Raw genomic sequence first — 26,252 nt, forward strand, 5'->3', positions numbered from 1 at the left:
CCTTGCGGCCCCGCAGCTTCCTGAGCATGCGCGGAAGAGCCAGCGTGCGCGGCGTGCGGGGGTGGCAGCGCCGCTGCGTGAGGACTCTCCTCCCCCTCCCGCTGTAGAATGTTGCTGTGGTAGCGTCTGGGCGCCATGTTAGAAGGCCGGAGGGGAAGAGGAAAGTGAAGCGGCGGCGGCGGGGCCTAGCGAGCGGGTTTGTGTTCTCTCCGAGGCCTGAGCCCGGGCCGTGCCATGGTCACCATTCCCGCTTCCTGGCGGGACGAGTGACCGGTCCGGAGGCGGCAGCAGTGGGGGAGAACGACGAAGAAGAGGAGGAGGGAGAAGGAGACGACGCGGTGGTGGTGGCGGCGGCGGAGGAGGAGGAGGAGGAGGGGCCGGAGAGACGATGCCGTTGTAAGTTGGAAAGAGCTCACCGAGCGCCTGCGAGGCCCGTGTTCCGCCCGCGCTTCCCGAGCGCTGCCCTCGTGCTCCCGCCGCCCGGGCCCGGCCCGCGCCTCCCCCCCACCCCCCCCCCCGGGCCCTTCCGGTGCCGCAGTGCGCGGGGTGCCGGCGGGAGGCGGCGGTGCGGTGGTGCTTGCTGTCGGCTTCTCCTTGGCGGTCTCGCAGCGGCCGGCGGCCGATGGGGCCCGCTCCGCCCGGGGTCGGCCTGGCGAGGGGCCGCGCGTTTGTCCCGCCGGGCCGCGGAGGACGAAACTCTTGAGACTCCCGACGAACCCTCTCTCCCGGCGGCCCCGGGAATGGCTTCTCGTTCCGGGGGCGGGAGAGACACGGGCGCCTGTTCTAACAAGGAAACCGAGTGAGGCCCGCTGTCCTTGCGAAACGCGCCGGCTCGGTGGCTGCGGGTTTCGGGGGTGCCCGGCGGGCGAAAGCGCCCCCGGCCGGCAGGAGGGGCCGGTAGCCCCTCGGGCTCCAACAGCTTCCCTCGACCCCGCCGGAGGGCTTTCTCGCTGCAAAAGGGGACCTTGTGCTTTGGAGCTACCGGGCTGCAACCCTGCGTGTAATCAGGAATAACCTAATTTCACCATACCGTTTTCTTCGACGATTTCCTTTACTCCACCCCCTGCTCTTTTTTTTTTTTTTTTTTTTCACTCTGACGTTTTGCCAACTCCTAGTTGAAACCACGAACCTTCCTGCTTCTCAGTTCCATAGGCCGTGATAGTATTGTATTATCCAGTATAAGTCGGACGATGGGTAGGTGGTCAAGTGGCTTTTGAAATTAATGTGCTAGGTTTAGGGTTTTGGTTTTAGCCCTTGAAGGTGAGATAAAATGATTTGGTATTAGTCACTATTGTTTCACTACTGTTATTTGGGATATTCACTGCTGTTTTAAGTATGGTTTTGTTGTAGGAAAAGAAAAGCTTTCTGAGATTCTGCATTTGTTCTGTCATTTGGATGTTCGGAATGATTGACTTAGTGTTTTTCAGTCAGGACTTCAAAGCGAATATTGTAATGCTAGTAAGTTGCAATACTGGTAATGCTAAATCTTAGGTTTATGGAGTGATACCTCCAACTTAAGTTTAGAGGAAAAAAAAAAAAGGTGAACTTCGAAAGTTTTCTGTATAAGTCTTTCCAGTTGGTGCATTTGTGCTTTTTGAGTGAGAATGGCAGCGACATAAAGTTACTTTAAACTTTTAAGAGGAGAAACAAATTATATTTTTGATTTAATTTTTTTCCTGACCGTTCAAGAGATCCTTTGAACTATTTTTTCTTTAGGGTGTTCCGTACAACAAACCAACAGGCCTAGTCAGAGCTCCCAGTCAACCAGAGATTGTCATTACTCTTTTCTTGAGAATCATTAGTTCACAGTTTTCGAGAGGTGTACAACACTGTTGGTGTGTGTATTTTTGCTAGCAGTGTGGTACCAAAGGCACATAAGTAGTTAGAGAGCTAACGCGGGTTCTGGTGGTTCTGAAAGCTGGCATTTGCAAAGGCCTCTCAATGTTTAAAAAGATTACTAACTATATCCTAGAAACTTCTGTGAGTTTTTGTTATGTTTCTCATTAATCTTGTGATATTCTCATTAATCTCGTGATATTTGCCTTATGCAGCTGCATAAGGGAAAACTTTAATGTTCAGTTGTTCAACAAAGCTTAGAAAAAAAAAAGGTGAATGTTTCCCCTATTATAAAGATACATTTTGGTGAACTGCGTGGTACAGTATACTCCTTCCTGATTTTCAGAAAGGAGATGCTAGGAAGAAAGGCAGTTCACCAAGCTGTTAATGTTATAGTTGAGGCTAAGTTTTACACAAAAAGGCTACTGACTCAGTGAAGCAGCAGCTAACATTTATTTAAATTGATGATGTAGTCCTTTTATGTAACCTGGGCCTTTCTGACTCTCCAAGTAAAGAAACAGCACTGCGAATCTATGTGTTGTTAAGCTATTACTTGTTAAGATATTACTGCACTTATAGCTTCTTTGCTGAAGTTCCCTATTTGCTGAAATGATTGCAGAAGAGGTTTGGTATTCTTCTCGTTGTGTGTGTTTTTTATTTTAAAACCAGAAGTGGAAAAACGTGTTGAGTTAAAAGTGCCTTAAGTGCTCTAACTATTGTTGATAACTTCCATATTAGAGTTTTAGAATGTCATTGAAGAGGACTTTTCCGGGTCTTTATTGTAGAGTCAAACTTATTCTCACTTCTGAAGTAAGACTCTTTGTTTTCTTTCACTGAACTTTGCTTTAGATGTATGCAAAGTCATTGTTTTCTTGACTTTTCATTGGTGACTGTGAAGTACTGGACTGTATTTGAAATGGCTTGGAGTGGTTGGGAGTGGGTGAATACTATGTTTCTGAACAGAGAACACTCTGGTTTTTATAGCTTGTGTTATGGAAGAATAAAATTGTTCTAAACTTCGCAAAGAACAGGACGGACTTTAGAACAGTTACCTTAATTTAAAGTGATAGTTCTATTTTAAAGAGAAATCATTGTAAAAATGTGGACTACATCTAACAAATTAATCCTCAGTATAGAGGAACAGAGTGACAAGTACATGCAGTTTTGCAATAGCTTTCAGTCTTCTAATATAAACTCAATCTTTTTTGGAGTGACACCTGTTAACATGGATGTACTGCACAGAACTTGGAAGCCCAGTTGTTTTAGGCTGACCAAGTTTCACCCCTGAAACAAATTAATCTCTTAAAGTGAAAAAATTAATGGGATTCCTACTTCTTGGTTTGATACTTCCTGATATTGTTTGATAGAATCTTACTGAATTTCTTAAATTGCTGTGTCTGGAGTTTTTTGTCTCCAGAATAGTAGTAAACTTATTTTTTGGTTCAAATGCAGAGTTCAGTAGAAATTGCTTTTGTTTAAACTTGAAAAACGACTTCTGAAACTCTTGTTAGTAAGAATAAGGATGAGTGTGTGTCTGGGTACGCTGCCTTCAGCATTCTGTACAAACTGAAGAGACAGAATTCAGAGTTGAAGATTAGCAGAATGTATGTGAGTGTTCATTCTTTTGCCATAGATGAGTTCTTCCGTAGATCCATTATCTGTCATTGTTCCAATACCCACGTCGAAATCTGGTTTGGATATCTTGAACATCTCATACTGACAGTTGAAAACTTAACTCATGGTCTAAGTGATCCAGCAATTCTCTGCTTGTTATTAAAACTTCTGTTTTGGAAGGACAGCTGGATTGTCTTAAACATTTAAAATGTGTTCCCTGGTAGCTGATTTGCGGACACTTCATTAACTTGTTCTGCTTAATTTCTGAAATTTTGCATGGAGTTATGGCATTAGCATTAAATCAGAAATGTTAACGTGATATTGCCAAAGTCAGTGCTTCTCGGAGGAGACTTTAAATCAAGGAAACAAAGCCCATCAAACTACTTCCTCTGAAATATGACACAGTGGAGCTTGAGCTTTGTGAATTTAGCTCCAACTGATTGACCAGATGGTGTGATGGCCAGATTTGCTTCAAGAATCTGACTTGGGTGTTACACCAGTAAATAAAAAAGACCGAATTTTACTGTGGTAGGAGAGAGGGTAATCATTTGAATTCCTTAAGTTGTGTATTTTATCTTGGTGTGTGGAAGTAAGACTGAATTAGCCAGAGGTTTTTACTGAAGTTAAAAGTTTAGAGTTAATGTTCTGTGGGTTGTTCGCACTATTTTAAGAAGCTTCATGGTCTGTTGTTTCTCTTGCTTCGCCAGTGCTGGCCTTAACTGTATATTACTGTCTGGACAAGCTCAATCCTCAGCTGAGGTTTGGTGATATATGAAAAGGGTTGTATGCTTTCTAGCAAAAGCAAGGCTTGATGGCCAAACCTGAAGGGATTTTCATGTTTACTTGGTACACATTTAAATGAGTTAGATCTTGAGTGGTTAAGAACTTTTTCAGGGTGCATCAGAGATGAGTTATAAACTTACATGGCATTCAAATTCTTATTTGTTAAATATTATGGCATCTGTTTTTAAGATTTCAGTTGTTTGTGTTGTCTTTTATTTCTGTGAAGCATAGCAGATTTCAGGAGTATAATGTTTAGATAATTCACTGCTGACTGCAACTGTGTTTTGTTTGTGATAAGAAGCATGAATTCTTAACTCAAAGAACACAATAAAAACCAGTAGAACCAGGGTAGAATACTGAGAGTGAAGAGGGAACAAGTCCTTAGAACAGTAGGGGTTTTCATGTGGGTGGCAGGAGGGTTAAATACAAAGCATGCTTGAAGAAGTTTGTGACAGGATCCTTGTTTATTCTGAGGCTGCAGAAATGTTCTGGTGTTGTAAAAGAAAGCAATAATACAGTACTTCGAATTTTTATCTTGGTTATTTATGGGGCAGTATTACAGATACACATGTATTTGCTGTAAGTCTATTTTCAGTTTGTGGATGTATATTCAGGGTGTAACCTGATCTTTAAAATGTGCATTGGAAAATTTTTCCCTTATCTTACAATCTTCCCCCCTCTAGCTTAGAACAATGTGTAGTCACTTCCATTTGAAGGAGCTTAAAGATGTACAGCTCTGGAAACTGTAAAGCCTCTTACAGGCTTTATTTAGTTTTTTTCCTTCCACTTCTGCACTCTGTTGTAAAACAGTTGTAGCAGTGGCCATGTTACCAGGATTTGTTCTTTTTAATTCAGTAGTTATTGATAACAGTATAAGAAGATACTGCCTACCAGAGCTTTGGGTTCTGAAGAAAAAGTTGTTTAGCTCTGCTGTTGTCAGCTTAGTACAGACTAGAACTTTGTGTGTGTTTGTGTGTTTATATGGGGAAAAAGTACATGTACATTTCTGAGAGATGAATTCGTGTTTGGAAATGAAGCACTGGATCATAACACTTTAAAATTAAACCACTGTAGCTGTTGCCCAGTGTACAGAGGCAGCTTTAAACTGTCAGCATATGCTCTTCAAAAATGCAGGTCAAACCTTAGCAAAAACAATAGCATGTTAAGTTTAACTCTACATCATTTTCTGCAGTCCTGTTTTATACTTCTGCTTTTGACAGGTAGCTTGTATTTATAGCAGAGCGAGAGCAAGGTCTTTGTGTGTATATGTGCTTGTCTAGAAACAGAGAAACCTCAAACCGTATCGAATTTTCTTTGTGATTTAAAAAAAGCTTCCTCTTTTTCTCTTACTTTTTTTTTTTTTAAATGGCAAGCCCTAAACATGCTTTGAGTGTCAGACCTTGACAGGGTCTGCCAGATGTGCCTCTGCTGTTTTGAAAATTGAGTAGCTGGGATGGGACTTTAGGTTGCTTTTTGATACTCTTTGATTTTTGTTAATACTTCAGTGACTAGCAGATTTGACCTGCCACCACTACCCCTTCACCTCCCTCAAGACCTTCACTATGTTAATCCTCTGCAGTAGAAGGTTAGTATTCGTACTTATCTGCCATTTTTTTAAAATAAATTTGGTAGATTCAGCTAAGGAATTCCAAAAATGCTCTATCTTGATGTGTCACAAATTAAAAACTAGAAGTCTGTATGATTTTTTTCAAGAGGGAAGATAATGGAGCAGAGTGTAGTCTTCACATCAAAGCTGGAAAAATGACCACTTAGTGTTGAAATTTGTTTCTCAGTGATAACTAATTTTTCACTTAAAAAGCAGCTAGCCAATAAATGCTTTATTTGAAGCTGCTTAGTTTTGCGGGAGGTAGAGAGCAGGGAGATGATGGATATATTTTCTTTGGTTTATAGTAACTTTTGTGATTTCCTGTCATTTAAATTGAATGAACATGGATTACCTAGCACTAGTTAGTTTATTGTATTGAATGAGTTTAGCAAACTTTTTGCCAAATACCTTTTTTGCTGTTGTATTGCTAAGGCACTTTTCTAATATTTTTTGGTGTGCTACAGAAGCCTTAGAATAGCCTTAACTTCAGCAGAAGCAAAGAGTTGAATTTCAGCTTGAATGATTTTATATCTGGCAATAACCTATATTCTTCAGTATAAATCCCTATTAGAATGTAAGAGTCATTGTATCACTGGAGTTGTAAAGTCAGCTTTGCCACTGAAAGAAAGTATCTATGCTGAGAAATTGTTATATACCATCCCAGTGAAAGTGTTCTTACTAACTCCTCAGCCTTCAAAGACAGGCGAAGCATTTGTGTAGGAAGATCTTCTGCTGTTGACAGCACCTTTACTTCTTATAAAACACATGAATATGAAAGCAGTAACGGTAAAAACTGTAACAATTCTCAAAGATTTATATCAGGTCATTAATAGGTTGTTTAAAGCGCATATTTCAGTGAACTGTTTCCAAGCTTATTTCGTGTTCTGTGACCGTGCTCTGATGGTCCTATATGGGTTGGAGATAATACTAGTTTAAGTCATGTCAGCATGGTGTTTTGCGAAGACAGACCTGCATGTCACACTGCCAGGGTTATGCAGATCAGGGAAGTGATCTGATGTTTGGTTGTTTTTCCTGTATTGCAGTTTTGTGGGCAAGGTGAAGAATTATTTTTAAGTTACTAGTTCTCAAATTGGTGAAGCGTGACCCTTACAAGGAGGTGGAAAACAGAGGGCTTAGTCAGCATTACTGACTTCAGGAGTTTGATTCACAGAATATGTGTCTGAGTGACACTGAGTCTTTTTTTGAATCTGGTAATGGCTTCTGCCAGGCTGTGTTTCATCAGTCCTTTCAATGAAGTCTAAGATCTATTGAATTGGGTAAAATTTCTAGTTAGGGATGTGTGAAAATTACAGTCAGACCATCAGGAAATGGTTACACTAAACTAAAATATTGATTGCTTGAAATTGTTTATATGAGCTTTTAAACCAGTACATTGCAAAATCTTAAATTAAAAAGCAAATTTATTTTTTTCAAATTAGCAACTGGCAAAAAGGGAGAAATTGTATAGGATGGGGGATGATGGAATTGAGACTAGCCCTGCCGAGGACTTGGAGGTATTGATTGATGAGAAGCTCGACTTGAGCTGGCAGCATCAGCTTGCTGCCCAGAAGGCTAACAGTATCCTGGGCTGCATCAAAAGAAGCATGGCCAGCAGGTTGAGGGAGGTGATTCTGCCCCTCTGTTCCTCTCTTGTAAAACCTGTCTGGAATATTGTGTCCAGTTCTGGAATCCTCAATATAAGGAGGATATGGAACTGTTGGAGTCGGCCCAGAGGAGGGCTGCAAAGATGATCAGAGGGCTGGAGCACCTCCCATACGAGGAAAGGCTGAGAGAGTTGGGATTGTTCAGCCTGGAGAAGAGTAGACTCTGAGGAGACATTATAACAACCTAGTATTTGAAGGGGCCTACAAGAAAGCTGGGGAGAGACTTTTTACAAAGGCATGTAGTGATTGGACTAGGGTGAGTGGCTATAAATTGGAGAGCATTTAGACTAGACATAGGGAATTCTTCACGATGAGGGTGGGGAGGCACTGGCACAGGTTGCCCAGGGAAGCTGTGGATGCCCTCACCCTGGATGGGGCCTTGAGCAGCCTGATTTAGTGGGAGGTTTCCCTGCCCATGGCAGGGAGGTTGGAATTGGATGGTATTTAAGGTCCCTTCCAACCCAACCCATTCTATAATTCTATGATACAGGGGAATGTTATGCTTGCCAAGATGGGACTTCCAATATAAGCTGTCAGCGTGAATTTTTCATGTGGAGGATTCTCTTTTCTTTAGACTTTATCTGTAGGAAAGTTGAAGGAGACCAAACTGATGATAAAGCTTTTGCTATAGCAGAAGGATAAGTTTAATTCAGGGGAAAAAAATGAATTCAGATTAATATAATCTGAATTAAAAATATTGATTTTACATTTGATATTAAACAAAATGTTGCTGTATACCTTTGAAATTGAGTAGTTCTAAGTAATAAGAATATAAAATAATTCAGGTGTGACACTTAGACACAAGCATTGTCTTAACTTGCAGGTTACACTGGCCTTAATTGTTGGTAGAGCTTTTTTGAATACCTGTTGATATAATAGCCATGTTTTCTGAAATGTGTATTTTGATGAGAGATCGTGATGTTTTTGTTAGTCTCTGAAAGATTGATTCACTTAAGAAGTTGGTTTCAGAAAAGAAGCTTTTCAGTATGCTTAGAAACAATGATTTGTTATTTTCAAAAATTAAAGATGAGGGAATCATATTCATAATTTAGAGGAAAGTTATCAATATGCAACTGATATTTGATGCTGTAAGTAACCTTTAGAGCTTTTTAAATACAGATTTAGGTAGTGTATTTTTTTTAACTTGTGAATTACGTAACGAACAAGATTAAATGTTCTTAAAATTTGGCTGCCTTAAATGTTATGCTATGTAATCTATTCTACAATACAGAATATGTTTAAAGTTTGGGTTTTTTTAGTGACTGTTGTTGCTAGTGTCAGTTCAAAAAAGTTTTAACTGTGCATGTATAACCTACAGTAATCTCTGAATCCAAACACTCGTGTTACATAGGACCAACTTGAGTTTTGAAACGCTTAGAATAACTAGCTCACACTGTTCTCCAAAGTAAAGCTGTGTTTAAATGTGAATATATACCCATTATGAAAACAAATATATGCCCATTATGAAAAACTGTATAGCTGTTCTTCATCCAATGTGCTCGTGTAGGAAAGCTGTTATTAGTTCTGATGATGTGACGATACCTTTGCTTTTGTGCTTCTGCTGAAGTTCTTTTTCATGGTATCCTCTCCTTTCTTGTAACATGGAAATATGAGAGATTGACTTCAGAGTATCATCTTTGTTCTTGAGGTTTGGCTCTGTATCTATCTGCAGTGTGAAAAGTGCAAGGCAAGGGTGCTATAGGGGTTTGTAGCTGGCCTCTTTAATAGTGAACTAGGCCCTTACAGATTTACCCCATTGGGGTGGGTTAGACTTACTTCAGACTCACTCCCCTTTTTAGAGAAATATTTATATGAAGTAAAATGTCAAGTTAGGGAAACATGAGGGATGTGGAAAGAATACTGCTTACATCTTTGGTGCTTGTGCTAGGCGAAGTTTAGCACAAACCTGATATTCCCCACCCCCAGTGAGACAAGGCTATATGTAGTATTGCCAGCATAGATTAAGCTGACATTGTTCATCTAACCATCATGTTATGTTAGCAAACAGAGAAGTTAGCTTAAAACTAACCGATGCTGATGGCCTCAAAATATACCAGAGGCTCCTTAATTATGTCAGTGTTTTGAGTATGTGAAGTCAGCTGATCAAGGCTCGTAGCCATTTGTAACCCTCTAATCAATACTTAGAGTTGCGGAAAGGTAGTTCTGTTGTTCTTAATAACACAGTTTTAACACGGATTGATCTGGGGTGTAAATGCTAACAGTAAAATTAACTTCATTTCCTTAGTATGTGTCTTTTGTCTGCTACCTTGATGAAAAAAAAATACCTTTTTGTTTTGTTTCTGTCAGTAACTTTATCTAATTGCTTTTATTAGTCCCGTTACAACCCAGGGATCACAAACACAGCAACTGCAGAAGCATTATGGCATTACCTCACCTATCAGTTTAGCTGCCCCCAAGGAGTTTGACTGCATGCTCACCCAGAAATTAATCGAAACCCTGAAACCTTATGGTGTATTTGAAGAGGAAGAAGAACTACAACGCAGGTGAGTAAGCGCTCACTCTAGTAGTGTTTTTCTCCTATCTTGAGGTTCATGTAGTTGACTACTGTACCTCAGGCATGTTTATCTTATTTCAAATGTTTTCTTAAAATTCTAGTGAAATATAAATCTTTATTTTTGTCACTTTAAAAGGAATTCCTCAGAACATGGAAAGGAATTAAAATAACCTCTACATTTTGGATGCTGGCTTGAATTTTTTTTCTCTTCGTAGTTTTGTTGTAGTGGCCCCTATAATTTTTCCCTTATTAGGCTTTGTACGGTCTCTAACTCTCAGTACTACTTCTCACTCTTAGGTGCATGTGTTTTATAAATTCAAGTTTTATTTTGAAAATGAGTAGAACTCGTATACCTAAAATAGGTGTAGGCCTTGTATGCTGGTATTTTTTTTCCTAAGCTTAAATCACTTGAATATCTTTAAAGAGGAGAAAATAGTGGGAATGTTTTAAGAGTGACATTTTTCAGTGTATATAATAAATATTGTAATAAATGTAACAAGATCTTTAATTAGATCTGCAGTGTTACAGAATCAAGTTTTGTATGAGTTGATGACCAGTGATTCTGCTGTTTTATCAATAGGATTCTAATTTTGGGAAAATTAAATAACCTGGTAAAGGAATGGATACGGGAAATAAGTGAAAGCAAGGTATGGATGTATTTTACATGGAACTGCTCATACTAAGACTGCTGTAGGAAGATGATTCCAAAGTATGTTCCCATTCTAACAAGATTAATCTTCGCTTTGGGGATAAAATTGAAAAAACAAGTGCCACCTTTCTGTAACCTCAGTTGTTTCCAGGCAGTGGTGCTTCTTCAAAGTAGTACCATGTCAAAGAAACAAACTGATAAACACTGCAAAAAGTTGTGGCAGTTGGGATAGTAATTTTCAATTCCCTCTTCTCCCTAGGTAGAAATATAGCTTGATTTCTGGTCAAATTATATATGTATAGTACTATATAAATTACCTGCTTAGGTTTTTTAGCTTTGTGAACCAATGCTAGATCTTAAAATTGACTTCTTGCAGCTTTATGATCTGTAGTCTTTTGCTTTAATGTCAGTCCTGTAATGTTACTTTTGTAGGCTCTAGTAATGACAGTAGTGGGTTTTGCCTGGTTTTAGTCCCCTGCAAGCCCCCCCCCCCCATCTTTTTTTGAATTAGTATAGACTTGAAAAAAAATGTGAAGTTGGTAGTGGCTTTTTTTAGGGCTAAACCCCTAATTTTCTAAGCTATTTTGCTTTGAGTATATTTAGGACTCTCTTTCTGTTTTACACTTCTCTTATGAAATAGGAATTTATAGATGGAAAAGATGAAGGAGATGGCCTTGCTATGTATATGTTGATCCTTGAAAATAAAATAGTGAGAGTATCTCGACTGATGTTATACTGGAAACTACTTAAGTTAATCCAATATACTTTGCAAAAGAATTAATTTTATTTGTTAATATCTTTTGCTGCGTAGCCATTCATGTAGAGCTTCAGATTGTGACACTGCATCCTGTTACGAAAGGGTAACTGTCTTTGCCCATAGTATTGTGGATTCAAGAGTTTTTTTTGAAGATACAAACCTTTGAACATTAATAGATACATCTGAACACTTAAAACGTAAAATAAATACCTCTCCCAAACCCAAAATTTATCTAAAGAAAATAGTATGGGTGTCTCTGAAAGTAATTTCATAAACATTGGTGCTGTAAATATATTTTTCTGTTGCTGTAAATTGGAATCCATCATCAGTTTCTAACTCTGTCTAAAATGCCTGAGTATTAACCAAAATGTGTTTAATGTCCATAACATCTTAAAGCTCTTGGACCTGAACTGTAGAACTGCTAGAACAATTAACAAGCTTGAGACAGTAATGTATAATGTGGTTGAAATAGTTCCTAAGTGACAAAGATACCTTCATCTTTTCTGTCAGTACCAAGATCATTATTTCAGTAGTTACTACACCTTATGTAACATAAATTCTGTGGGATTATCTACTTATGCTTTAAAATAGTGTGTCTTTATTACTTGTTACAGTAAAATAACCAATATTATTTGCTCTACTTAGAATCTTCCACAGTCTGTAATAGAAAATGTTGGAGGAAAAATTTTTACATTTGGATCCTATAGATTAGGAGTTCATACAAAAGGTAACATTTACTTTTATTACATGAAGTCATGTATTCAAGCTTATGTTGGATATGTAAATGTCACACTTAAGTAATAAAAATATGCTGTCTTTTGAGGTGGTGATAGATGTTTTTTAATGTTTTTGTCAGATAACTCCAGTCTTCGTTCTAAATAAAAGAAATATTTTCCTATATTATGTTTTTCGTTATGGTTTTCGTTATGGTTTGGGAAACGGACAAAAAAGTTAGAAATAATTTAAAAACAGAGCAGTTTGTGTAGTGCTTTTGCCTTCTCATGCTTTGTTTTTTCAGTGTTCAACAACTGAAAGAAGAATGTATGCATGTATTCATTGTGCTTAATGACCATGAACTTGTAAAAATTATATTTATTTTTAAAATTTGATTTCTTTTAGTATTCTCCCAGAAAGCCATTCTGCAGAAAGATAAACTAAATTTTTCTGTTTGGTATAAAAAAAAATTCTGGCTGTTGCTGGCATTTCCTACGTGTCAAGTGTGAGTAACTTGTGCTAATAAACAATTTCAGGTGCTGATATTGATGCTCTTTGTGTTGCACCAAGACATGTTGAAAGAAGTGATTTTTTCACGTCGTTTTATGAAAAACTGAAACAACAGGAAGAAGTAAAAGATCTGAGGGTATGTGAACTGCTTGATACAGCTAGAGAAACTGCTGATGCTGAAAAGCTAATAGTGAAAATGATGCATTAAATAAGTAAATATACCTTTATTGTTAAGGCTTGCAGTGGATTTTTAGTTAACCTGCAGCAAAGCCTGTCACCAGAGTTGAATTAGAGATTGTTTCAGATTTTCTCTCTTCCCACTTAATAGAAGCACTCATTTAAAAATCTGGATGGCAGGATTATTTTCTAGCATGTGTTAGTATTTCAAAACTTCTGCTTGCTTTCTAGCAGCAGACAGGCATAAATGCAAGTGTTAACCATGCTTGTATTAACAGTGCCTATTTTGTGCTTATATTAACCAACAATAGTTAATATTAACTAAGCCTTCTGTATTGGCTATCACCTGTGTATTTGGAAATGGAAGTTTCGTTTTTAGTGTGTCTAATTACTGGAATCTTGTGTGAGAATTTTAGCATGTAAAGATGATTTCCCTTCTAGGGATGGAAGGCACACTGGTATATAGTATTTTGTTTCTGTTACACGTAAATGATGAGCATGCTCAGTCAGTGTAATCTCGGCATTGTCTCAGACTAAATTTTCTCTGCTGCAGTTCTTTTTTTGATGGAAGATAGTTGCTGCCAAGTCTTAAGCTTTGTTTGGTTTAGTTCTGTTCCCATAAAATAAACGGAGCTGTCTCTGCATCATTATTTTACTCTATGCATAACTACCAGGGTAGTCCAAATGTCTGCTGGTAGTAAGTACTATTATGTACTGAGAGAACTGTTTTGGGTGCTTTATTATATGAACACTTTAGTAATCTTTAAATCCACATGCTATAAGCATGAAGATTCTGATCTTCAGATTTCCAATTAATTACACTTCAAACTCTTATCTAATTCAAGCTAATGTAGTTCATTTTGCAGCAAAGTAGATCAATGTGTGCTACTTGGTCATTATTCACTATTTAGTGTAGCTCTACAGTGATGCAAATAATCTTTAGATCAGGGTGTCATAACACTTAAAAAATGATTCCAGCTATGTTTAAGAAACTTGGTACATCTCAGTCTTCAGGGAACTGAGACTTTCTTAATATTTGCTCCAGGAGACTTGTGAACTTCGTATTTTGCTTAGAATGCATCCTGCCAACCAGTGATGTTCAGGTTAAGAACATGCAGTAGCCTTGTTTCCTCCTCTTGTTGAGAATTAGAACACTTAGAACTGTGTTTAACTTCCGGCAGTTCCTGACATTTCTTATTCAAGAGGTGTGCACCAAAACAGTGCTCTGCAGATCTGTGGTTCAGATGCTCAGTTCAGGAAGGTGGTGTTCTTAGCTGATTGCAGAGTAGACATCAAGTTTATTCATCAGGGATACTGTTTGTCAAGGCACTTATTAATGACCTCATTTAGAGAAGATACTTGAGCTCTGGAGGCTGGTGACTTGCAACTGGTTTACTGAAGTCAAACTGCACGATTATGCAGTTGTCTCCTTGTCATTTCTGAAAAAATACTGACTGCAGAAACGATAGAAATAATAGAGCTCTTGGGGTAAGAATCCCTATAGGTTCGTCTTAGAATACTTAAGAGGAGTAAAAGATGCTTGGTCAGGTTCTTCTTGTAGTGAGAAAGAGAATTGAACCTTGGGGTAACATTGTCGGAGCTGGCTGGTATGAGTTTGGGTTATAATTAACATCTAGACAGATGTAGCACATAGTAGCAGATAGGTGCTTACTGCATAAATTCTCAGTAGTGGAGAAAGACATTGCTGACAAAAATCAGCCTGCAAACAGAAGAGAGTTTAATTGTGGTTGTTTAGACCTGCTAGCTGTTGCTTGTAAATGTTGTTCTCTATATTGAAAATAAAATATAACCTTTTTCCCCACACAGGCTGTTGAAGAAGCTTTTGTCCCAGTTATTAAACTTTGTTTTGATGGAATAGAGGTAAAGACCATATTTTATTTTGCTTTTGTAGAACATGGTTAAAATAAAGTTTTCAAAGTTTTTTTTTTTTTTGAAAAAATTCATATAGTATTTATAAATATGACTGCTATTTAAGTTACTCTCCTTAGTTCTTGCCCAAGTTCTTGACAACAATCCTTAGCTGTATAATTTGAAGTGGGGCTTTAGGAACAAAACAAGACTTTGTTGATGTACTTAAGGCTGAGTATAGAATATTTTCTTGTTCTTTTTTAGGCACTGTTACCCACTGATTAGTTTACTAACCTGTTGAGTACTGGTGTTGGCATTATTAAGACTTAATATTTAATAGAAATAATAGAAATTATATCCATGAATAATGTGGCTTAGGTAATTTTTTGGCTGCTGATGATTAACTGTCAGACCTTAAATTCAGATTTGCTTCAGTACTATATACTACAGGAAGTTGTGTGATCTTTGATCATTTCTCAAAAATGTACTGCTGAAGGCAAACTGTGTCTCCCATTTGTCCTGATATCTTCAGGTGTCTGTGGACACATGACCAAAACAATAGTTTTGATGTCTGTAGTCTGTCTGATTGTTCAGCTGTCTTGGAGTGATGAACTTGCTTAACTTGTGTTTTACTATTTTGAGAGAAGTTGCTGAGAAAAAAAAAAAAAAAAACGTTAACACTGCTTTCCAAAGATACTCTGTTAATCTTTCTCAGACTGTTGTATGGTCCACCTCTCATCTTTTCTTGGTGACATGACAAGCTGTTATTACACAATGTTTATCAGACTTGTACCTGGATTATGTCAACCAGTAACTGGTGGTTATGAGAAGGCTACTTCACAATGTATTTCCTCCAGATGTGGGAGATGTGCGGAGAAATGTGATGCTATGCAATAAGCTAGCTTTAGCTTTGTGATGATTCTTTCAGTTAAATTTCAGAAATTTCTGCCAAAACAGTTTTATACATATGCATTTTGTGTTCTTGCTTAAAATAAACAAGAACCTTCCTGATTTATTTTTTCGTAGAAAACTTATTCCCTGCCCACCACCCCTATTAAAACCAATATACGTCAGGCTGTTAATGTCTTGATTTGAAAAATCCTTTTATTGTTAACGAACTTTGAATTTTTAGAGGTCCTAGACCTTCAAGATATCAGAATGGAACTTCAATTTTGAACTCATTTTACATTGAAAAGTAGTACTTTCAATTTAAGAAGCTTCTACTTGTACAGAATATTGTTAAGACTTTAAAATGACAAGTGCACTGAATAGTTTAGAAATTTCTTTTAAGTGCATCACAGTTTAAAATGCACAGAGGTGGAGTTTTAAGCACTTATGAAGAGTTTTTAATTTTAAGGTATCTTCAGCTTTTTTTATCTGAAATAATTTTAATGTAACTAACGTGGTTTCGTTCGTGATGCACTGGCACTATGTATTTAATTGTCTTGTAGGTGAAGTGTTATCAATTTATAATTAAAAACCTCTTCTGGTGAAGGGCGGGGGGGCTGTTGCCTAGCAGACCAGCTGCTCATATGCACCTCATATTCTCATCATACTGACTGGCTGATACTTAATCCAAGACTGGAAAGGCAGAGTGACTTTGCTACTTTGTATACAAATTCCTTACTTTGTATGGGATAGCATAAAAGTCTAATCGGTGCTGGATAGTGTTTTAGGTGTTCTGTATCTAGAAAAGTTGTGGTGACAGATTATTGCTGAAATAATAGCAACGAAGCTCTACATAATTACAGAGTTTATACACTTGCTCAGTAGCTTCTGGATTTTCAGAACTTCGTTTTCTATAATCAGATATGCAGACTTCATAGATACAGAGGCAACTAGTTGCAGATGTGCTTTACAGTGATAGGTGGGAAAGGTCTCCTACTTCTTTGGTAATTGAGTGGTAATTTTGAGAATATTTCGCTTGTGTTTTCATGACTTCCTCTAATGTAGTAGAATTGTGTAGCCTGGACATAGAAGTGGTGCTTGTCCCCAGCTGATTTTTACTTACGTTGACAGTTGACATAATTCTTGTGTGTGTTGGTTCTGTATTGATCTTAATGTGTATTTTATCCCCTTGGAAAAGGAGGCATAAGATAGATGAAGCATCTGAAAGTGTTTGTTCTAATGTCTGTGTGAGTATATGTTGTGTAATGAGATTCTTTTTGCTAGGAAGACTTCTTATTATTGGTAACTCATTATTGAAAATGAGTTACAGAATTAATTTTATAGAAGGAAGAACAGTTTTCTAATGTCTTATCTCCCCTTTTTTTTTTAAAGATTGATATTTTGTTTGCAAGATTAGCACTGCAAACTATTCCTGAGGACTTAGACCTACGAGACGATAGCCTACTTAAAAATTTAGACATTAGATGTATACGAAGTCTTAATGGTATGTATATAGAGTTTTGCATGTTAAATTCTCGTCTAATCTTTTAATGAATATCTTGGATTGTTTGATATAGTAGTTTAGTTGTGGACTTTACTGAAAATATAGCAACTCCATGTCTACAAATCAAATCACAGGCCATTTTATATATCGTTTTTTGGAGAGAAGGATTGTTTCTTTTTTGGCCAGACTCTTATACTTTTTTTTTTCTTCTTTCACTTAGGTAGGAAATGGTGTTGTGTAGAAATTAGTGGGATTTGCGAGACTTGTGTTGAACACTGTCTACTTCTATAAATAAGTGCATGTATTTTAATATACATGAACATACGCAAAATTGCATTAGTGGTAAATTGGGAATATCAAAATACTGTAAATTTGAGGCCAGGTCTTTAATGTGTTACCAGGTTGTATAACCCTTTTCTGTAATACTTGAACTTAAAAATTGTTATTTATTTATGGGACGGTAAGGGCTTCAGCTTCTATGCAGCTTGGTGTGGAGGAGGAGCACGTGAAATATCACTGTCTTCTGTTATGAGCAGAGAACAATTTTAGGTGACCACAGCAACTTGCGCTGTTTAGTGAAATTCACATTTAAGCTGTCCCTACAGTTTGTACTTGCTTCTTGTTTGTTTTGAAAGGAACCTCCTAGTCTTAGATCATACAATTTTCTTCCAGTCAGCTTTCTGCAACTATTTTGTAACCATAAACAACTACTTAATATTTTTTAAAAAACGATCAAGCAGTTAATATTATCATGTGTAGTGTTATTCTTAAACCTGAAAATATGCTATCAAAGTAATAATACAACTTGTATGTCTAAAATCTATTCTTTTTAGCCTTTTCTCATGAATTCAAACAAAATTTTGACCTGTGTCTTCCAGGTTTTCTTTAGGTCCATGAAGAACCTTTTTTTTTTTTAACTAATCTGTATGTTCTGTGATATGTTGCATCTAACCCCGTAACAGCAGAACTTAAAATTTGTTTTTATCTTAAACAGCTTGTACATCTCATTACAGAAAATCAAGTAGCAGTTCAAAACTATAACTGTGCATGCATGAATTGTTGTCTTGAGTGCTGCTCTAAAGTGGGTAAAAGGAAGAAAAAAAAAATAAAAATTCAACTTTCTAATTCAGAACTAAAGTAGTCAAAATATGAAATGAGTTTCCAGCGTGCTGATCTGATTTGATAACTTTGAAGGTGAGGGAATCGGCAAAAAACTTTGGAAGCTGCAAGCGTGACGCATTCTTTCTTTTGCCAGGTTGCCGGGTAACCGATGAAATTCTGCATCTAGTACCAAACATTGACAACTTCAGGTTAACACTGAGAGCTATCAAACTGTGGGCAAAACGTAAGCAGTTTTATTCCGAAATTTGTGATGTTTTAATTAACTCTGATGGTTACTGATATTTTTTTTTGTCTCTTTCTTTCTCAATCCACAGGCCACAACATCTATTCCAATATACTAGGTTTCCTTGGCGGTGTTTCCTGGGCTATGCTAGTAGCAAGAACTTGCCAGCTTTATCCAAATGCAATAGCATCAACTCTTGTACATAAATTTTTCTTGGTATTTTCTAAATGGTATGTTTTTTTTAAAAAAAATTCAGATTACACTAAAATAAAATTGTTTGTAGACACTAAATTTTAGTCCTGTTTTTATGGTATCATTTTCAGCTGTTATCAGATTAAGATGGTAGTTGTAAGCATTGGTCTTGCTGCCAGAAAGTTGTTAGCTTTAGATTTTCAGTAAGTCATCCAGTGTGTCTTCTTCTTGAAGTATACAAAAGAAAACCACCAAATTTTTAATTAAAATTTTCTTAAATATTCGTGGTAACTCAACATTACTCTTCAGATAAAATACTTGGATAGTCCAAAATAAAAGCAGAAAACCCCAATTTTCAAGTCTTTTAACATGCATATGCTGGGATAATGGGGAAAGGAGGTCTGTCAGTATCTGTTTTAGGCACAGAGCTTAAACGTAGTTCAGGAGAACCAGTGGCAATATTGTGGGTTTTAATCTTGTCAGTGTGGACAGGTGTTTTGGAATTAGTCTCATAGTCCTGAACTAGTTACCTCAGAAAGATCAATTGAGTAACTGAGAGTAATGGGCACATTCCAAGTAAATGTAAAATGAATGGGACAAAAGTGTACTTTGCAGATTAGGAATTAATACTCTCTTTTCTTCTTGAAAGAGTATGTCTGGATACTTACACTCTTCATGAGATATACAGATGTTAAGAATCATTGTAGGAAGTTGCTGCTTTATTTCAAGTGCAGCTTCTTCTTAACATGAGCATCATAGAATCGTAGAATGATTTGAGTTGGAAGGAACCCATGAAACAGCTAGCTTGAAGATGGCCCCAATGTCAATCTTCATTGAGGAGTATCTCTTTGATAGGTATATTTTTAAAAGAATTCAGAGGAGTTTTAGTTACCTAAACAAGTGGTTACATAGCTCCAGGACTACAGAAGAGTCATTTTATGTTGCCCTGGAGAAGCTAATTATAACTGTACTGTAGTTCAGCAATACAGCTTTTTAAACAACCCCGGTTAGACCAGCTTAGTCTTGAGGAAATGATGCTATACCTTGACAGCAGAGGTAAGAAGGATCGCATTCAAAAGTGTTGTTTGTTGAACATTAATGGTTTTATCCAGTAGTCTTATTCAGTACTACAATCTTTTTGAACAGGGAATGGCCAAATCCAGTGCTATTGAAACAGCCAGAAGAATGCAATCTTAATTTGCCTGTATGGGACCCAAGGGTTAGTGTATTATTTTTTCCCCTATAAATCACACTGTACAATAAATTCAGTTGCATAAAGAATCCTACATGAGCTTCATTTTGGGTTTATAATATTTTGGTAATATGTCTTCTTTATAAGTAACCTAGTTCTGAGTGTGGAAACAAAGTTAGCTTAGTTTTGTAAACTGCTTGAAGCACGCTTGCTGAAAAATATATTTTTACTCACAGCTTTTTCATTAAGTAATCTTAATAAATATTTAGTATAATTGGATACATGCCTTATAAGCAGTTTTTAAAAAATGCATTGTTTTCTTAAAACCATTTGCTTCTGACCTAAAACCGGTTACTTCTGCAAGTATATTGAACTCACTTCAGTGCAACAGTCACAGCTGGATAGGTTTGGTTCGTATAGTTTTAATGTGTCTTTTCGTCTTGGACCAAAGAAGATTGTAATTCGAAGTCTTAAGTTGTTTTGTATGTTATTCATATTACTTGATCTCTATCTTTGTAGCATTTATATTAAGGACATTGCACATTAATGTCCTCTAGGCAGTTGATAAAACAGCTTGCAGCAGATGAACAGCTCATATTCTGAGGTTTCAACAGTGTAGTGTGAGTGTGTGCAGTGCTGTTTTGTCAACTTTGGAATAGTTACATTTTCAACTAATCTTTTTGGTGAATGGTGTAAGCACCAGAGTTGACTTGTATGTCCTTTTGTAGTACTTCAAATCTTTTTTTTCTGGTTGACAGAAGTCCACTTTTATATAATGTGAGACAGTTGAAAAAGTGTTCTTGAGTCTTACTGTTATTCCTGGGATAGGGGGGTTGAGGTCAGCATGTAGTGGGAACTGTCTATGTTGTAGTAGCTAAACAAAGTGAGGTAAGTTAATGACAGGGTTTTATCTTTAATTTACCCTCTACAAGATTGCTAACCTTATGCTATTTTAAATGTATTTTCTGTGTGTCTGTTTTGTCCCTTCTTTTTCGCTTCCTGGTGTGCTGTTTAATAAAAGATTCATTAATGCAAGTGATGCTTCTGTCACGTTGCCTAGAGCCACTTGTCTTAAGCTGGCTTTTTATTTTCAATAGTGTTACAGAAATAAAGTATAAATTTTTTTTGCAAGCTCTGAAAACAGTCATTCTTCTGAAGGTGCTCATGTGGTGATAAGGTATCCTTGTTTTGATCACAGTCTAATGTCTATAAAAGACAGAAATTGTTCTGTTGGTATTTCTGGTCTTAGGAATGCCCACAACTTGGTCTTGATGTGCTGACAGGTTACAGCCTTTGTGAGAGCATTATTGTTGTTCTAAACTTTCTCTGAAATACTGGTAAATTTACTTGGTCTGCAAACTAAGGTCTTTTAGAACTTAAGACTCAGTACTAGTAAAGGGAAAAATCCAAATTTGTTAACTCATGTGTATGCTTGAAGAAAACTGATTGGCTGTTGTTATGTATAGGTAAACCCCAGTGATAGGTACCATCTTATGCCTATAATTACACCAGCATACCCACAGCAGAACTCAACCTACAATGTGTCAGTTTCCACACGGATGGTCATGGTTGAGGAATTTAAGCAAGGTAAGTATTATCTTAACACTCTCTATATAAATATATTCAACCGGATTTAAAATATTTCTATTGTGGGTGTGCTTTGGGAGTGGGGAGGATTTTAAGTAGCTTCTTGATATGAGACTCTCTTCTGAGGGAGGTAGAACTTGGTCTGTATGTAGCTTTAAGTTCCAGATTCAATGGAGATGTCTGCAGATTTGTCCTTCAGTCTTAGAAACCGAGACTAATTAATTAGAATGCCTTGCTCTCTGAAAATGAGCATTAATGATGTAATATCCTTTTCTGATTTTTTTTAATACATTTAGATTGTATCCTGCCACATTAGTTTAGTAATCCCATGCAATGGCGGTTTCTAGGCCTAATATAAGACAGTATACTTGTTCAGAGATAAGTTCTCTAGATTTATCCTGGTAATCTACTTGGATAAGTGTAGTAGTTAAGAAAACATATTGTTGAAGCAAGGAGTACACATGATGCAGAGAGCAGCTGCCAGTAGTGCTCTCAGGCAGAGCAGTAACTTGTCTCACTGTTTCTTTGCCTTTTACAATGCGTTGCACAAGAGATGATTCAAGTACTTTAAGGAAAAAAAAATCACTCATCTTTGGACTGAGTAGTTACTGTGGTATATACAAAAGTTTAAATTTAGCCACATTACACTGCAAAGCGAAAATACATAAAGTCATCAGACTGATCAAATCATTGCCCATTTCTAAATGTATTTTACTGACATTCTATTTAATAATATGATTTGTCTAACTGGTGGCCACTTAAAGTTTATGACTGGAATACAGAGGTTGTTGATAAATTCCTTTGAATTTGAAGGGGGGAAAGACTTCGTAGTAACCTTTGTGAATTTAATAAGCTGCTTTTACTCTGGATACTAAAACGTATTTTAAAACAAAAGTTTAAATGTGTTTTTATAATTTAGGTCTTGCTATCACAGATGAAATTTTGCTGAGTAAGGCAGAGTGGTCCAAACTTTTTGAAGCTCCAAACTTCTTTCAAAAGTACAAGTATGTATTTTATGGCATGACAGAAAATTTTAAGTTTTATCAGTTAAACTATCTAATGGTGCTCTGTAGCATAGGTCCTTAAATATACATGCATTAGACTTCTAAAGTGTTCTGTTAGAGGTATTCTATGCAGAGGGGAAGTAAGTGCGCTATTTCCCTTTCTCTTAGAAAATGAATAATTTCTTTAGATACTCTTTCTTTTATCTTTAGCATGTACTTCAGAAACCTTTTAGTCCCTGTCCAGACATTTAGAATGTCACCACTTGTCTATACAATTGGTGTATTACTGATAAAATTAAAGACATATCAGCTAGTTTGACTAACAAAAATGATCTTTAGTGGTGTTAGTAAGCATTCTAAAAATGGGTCTTGCCTCCCAGGAAACAAGATGTTAAAAGAACTAATTCTGAAGGTCAATATTTAATATTAATACATACTTGAAACTGTATGCTTTCACATGTCAATTTAGTTGACAATTCACTTTGGTAATAAAAGATATTTTTGCAATTGTGTTGACTAACTGCCAGCCATACTAGTTAGTACTAGATTTTTATTTTTCATTAAAGCTTAAGGCTTTTGGCATTTTATTAATACTCTCTCACACGTAGCTTCTCTAATTTTGTTATGTCTCGAAGAGAAATACTGAACTACACACTTCACATTTTTAGGGTTTCTAGTAATATGGTTGTGGGCAGAAGCTTGTTAAATGTATATGGACTTGCTGAAGGTTGTGTTTTTATAATAAATATGGATTACTCAAATATGGACTACATCTTTGCCCTCAGTTGAAATTGGAGACCCATTTCTCTTGAATCAAGTTCAAATATATTTTACGCTTGTTCCTGTGTTGGGTGGTTGGTTATGTACTAATCTAAACAAGATTGAACTATGCAGTTCCCCCATTAAAAGAGACTGATGACCTTCATAATGTGTCTGTGTTTTGTTTCTACACCTTTTGCATGATAAAAGTTCTAAAACATTTGAATGGCTTTTGTGTTGTATCTTGGAGATTTAGTTTGAAAACACCTAAGAGCACTGTAAAATTATGTTATTTTTTGAAGTTAGAAGTGGGCTGCAGACAAATCAGTTTCTGGTCAAGAGATTGCTAATAAGTTCCCCAGTGCATTTTCTTTGTTTCTTTCAAAGCTAGGAAAAAATTAGGAAATACTAAATGTCATTTGAAATCTCAATTTTTAATATAGTTTGTGTACCAGCTTTAGCCGTTTTTATCTGTTTTAGCAAGAAAAGCCTTTCTTGCTAACATTAAATATCCAGGTTTTGTATGTTTTGTACAAAATGTCTTTTGCTTTAATTGTGGTGTGGTATTAAGGAGCCTGCTTTAATTTAAAATACACAAAATTTTCTGTTTTACCTTAGTAATTTCATTTAAAACTTTGGTTAGTAACCTTTATTAAATAAAATCATTGCTGTCATCAGTATGCAATATGTCTCTCTTGGTCAAATCTCTTTTGGAAAAAAAAATTTGGATTTCTACCCCCAGCCCCTGCTTCATACTTTCATCCTATTTAAATTGTAGATGCCCTGACTTATTCTTGCTGAAATTCAAAGCAGTTTATAGTGTTCTGCCAGAGAAGATCTGATCCTTGCTTGATGTACTTATCAAAACATGTCTTTTGTTCCCTGGAAGTATATCTTTAGTAATCTGTATCACTCTCAATGGAAATTAGTTGCTAAACATCTATGTTGATACTGAACACTTCAGACTTACTAGCCCTGTTTAAAATAGGGCTACTTTTTGACTAAGTATTCGTTTTTCACTTTGAACAAATGAATATATGTTAACCACTCTTCTAATTTGTTAGAATAAATCAACTTCAGTGATGTGTGACTAAGGGAGTCTAGAGGCTACTGCATACCTGCGTAACAGGAGCAGATTAGTAATGGGAAAAATGGAAAATGAGCTTTTTTTTTTTTTACTATTAGCAGTCTTATGGGCTTACGGAGTAACAACATGTGTTATCTGCCCTTCATGTAGGTTGAAATTTTTCAGATTATGAGAAACAGCAACAAGGAATGTACACTATATACTTGCTGGATATGGTGTTTTACAGGGAAATGGCAAGAACAATTTCAAATGGATGTAACATCAATATGAAGTGTAAAAAGCTTAAAACCAAGAGAGAAATTATTTAATGAGCTCTAGCATATTGTTTCTCTGTTATAAGACAGACATTCTGCTAAATAAATAGAACATAAACTTACCTTGTAGGAAGGTACTTTGAACACTTGCCTTGGTAGGACTTTAGATAAGACACTGGATTATTTAAAGTGTAAATCCTGGACAGATTAATAAAGAAAATTTGAAATTAATATGTTCAGGTGTTCTCGGTCTTTTTAGAAACTACTGTAGCACTTAAAAATACTTTGTGGGGTAAAGATGTTAATGGTATAAGACAATTCTATAATATCTACATTAGGGTTTGGGTTTTTTTTATGAAAACATAATGCAGATAGGGAGACACTGGGCAGGAAACAGCTCCAGTGTGTAAAAAGACCAACCAAAGAAAAAGACAGACCCCATATACTTCAAAGTAATACACTGCATCTAAAAATCACCACTGAGATGTAGAACTTCAGAATTGTTTCTTTATAATGAAGTAATGGGTACTTCTGAATTAGGTGTATTCTTTGTGATGAAATTGCAAATGAAGAACTGGTATCAAATCTTATCTTTGAAATTTAGCTGTGAGACCATGAGATTTCAAAATACAATATCCTTATTTTTAACTGCTTGTGTTATTTACGTTTTGCTGAGAATGCTGATAGTAGATTTCTAATGATTAATTCCTCTTAGCACTGTTGAACAGTTGGAAGGGGGAAGAAATTGCATCTTTTTTCCTTTATTTTCTGCTAATAGTACCTGAGCGAAAATAGCCAGTCATTATACTTATTTTGATAAAAAAGGCTTAGGGTTTATTTTTTTTCAGTGTTCACTAGCTAATTGAGGATTAAGCATAGCCAGATTTTTTCTAAAATTGTTCTTCAGAAGTTTATTTCAAAGAGCTGCTTTTAAATAAGTAGAAAATTAGTTCCTTCAAATACCTGCAGGTGTGTATCTCTTTCAGTTCATATGTGGGTAAAAACAACTAAAAGCTTAGTTGCCTTTCCTACCAAGTGAAACATTCTGCAAGTGTGCATAGTCTGTGTGATGCAGGGTAGTTGCATAGCTAGTGCTCCTTAGAAGAAATTAATATTAGATATGAATAAAAATCTGTTACACTTCCTCCTCTTCAAAGCGGTAATTCAGCTATTTCAGGAATAAAAATGATTGAGTTGTTGTATCCTACAAGTAGCTAAAATTAAGGTTTCAGTAAGATAGTGGGAAGAACTTTGCAACACTTTTGTACAAAGCAGTTAATACTGCCAAAATGCAAAAAATAAATTCATAAAATGCCCCATTCAGAAAGGGGAAAAGTTTCTCCAAATCTCTTTTCCAGTCCTCTTGTTTTCTGACTGAATGCAAAGCAACATTTAGTAGGTTTTTGGTTTTTTTTCTCTTGCCACCCAAAGTTAACTACTGATCTATTCATTTTGATTTACCATTACAATCTGGAGGCCTATAACATTAGAGAACCTCCTTTGACGCAATAGTTTTTCACCATCCTTGACCTTGTGTTCCTTTCCATGAGGTGTATGTACAAGGGTCTGATCCTTCGTGTTACTGCTGTTCTTGGAATCCTGCTCTGAAGATAGCTAAATATACTCTTATCAGTGTCGAGTAATGCCAAATTAGATGGCTTAGGTGGGAGGTCTATTTTAACATTCTAACTTTCTGAAAAAACTGACTGCATGCTTGTAAGGTTCCCTCACCTCTCATTAAAAGTA

At 36.6% G+C, this 26,252-nt stretch overlaps 1 protein-coding gene across 6 annotated transcripts in view; it reads left to right on the forward strand.

Annotated features, from left to right (window-relative positions):
• Window positions 1-240: 240 nt before the first annotated feature.
• PAPOLA (poly(A) polymerase alpha) overlaps window positions 241-26,252 on the forward strand; it is a 50,320-nt gene continuing 24,308 nt past the window's right edge. For 2 of the 6 annotated variants that reach the window (XM_054066943.1, XM_054066944.1), the window contains exons 1-12: window positions 411-799; window positions 9,837-10,007; window positions 10,599-10,665; window positions 12,070-12,151; window positions 12,675-12,784; window positions 14,653-14,706; window positions 16,975-17,086; window positions 18,342-18,431; window positions 18,523-18,661; window positions 19,770-19,842; window positions 21,282-21,402; window positions 22,322-22,406. In XM_054066943.1, the coding sequence (XP_053922918.1) occupies window positions 741-799; window positions 9,837-10,007; window positions 10,599-10,665; window positions 12,070-12,151; window positions 12,675-12,784; window positions 14,653-14,706; window positions 16,975-17,086; window positions 18,342-18,431; window positions 18,523-18,661; window positions 19,770-19,842; window positions 21,282-21,402; window positions 22,322-22,406 (1,163 nt within the window). In that variant the 5' untranslated portion in view covers window positions 411-740. The other 4 variants (XM_009559174.2, XM_009559173.2, XM_054066947.1 and 1 more) reach the window with 4 other exon arrangements.

Source organism: Cuculus canorus, chromosome 5, assembly GCF_017976375.1.
Source record: "Cuculus canorus isolate bCucCan1 chromosome 5, bCucCan1.pri, whole genome shotgun sequence".
NCBI lineage: Eukaryota > Metazoa > Chordata > Aves > Cuculiformes > Cuculidae > Cuculus > Cuculus canorus.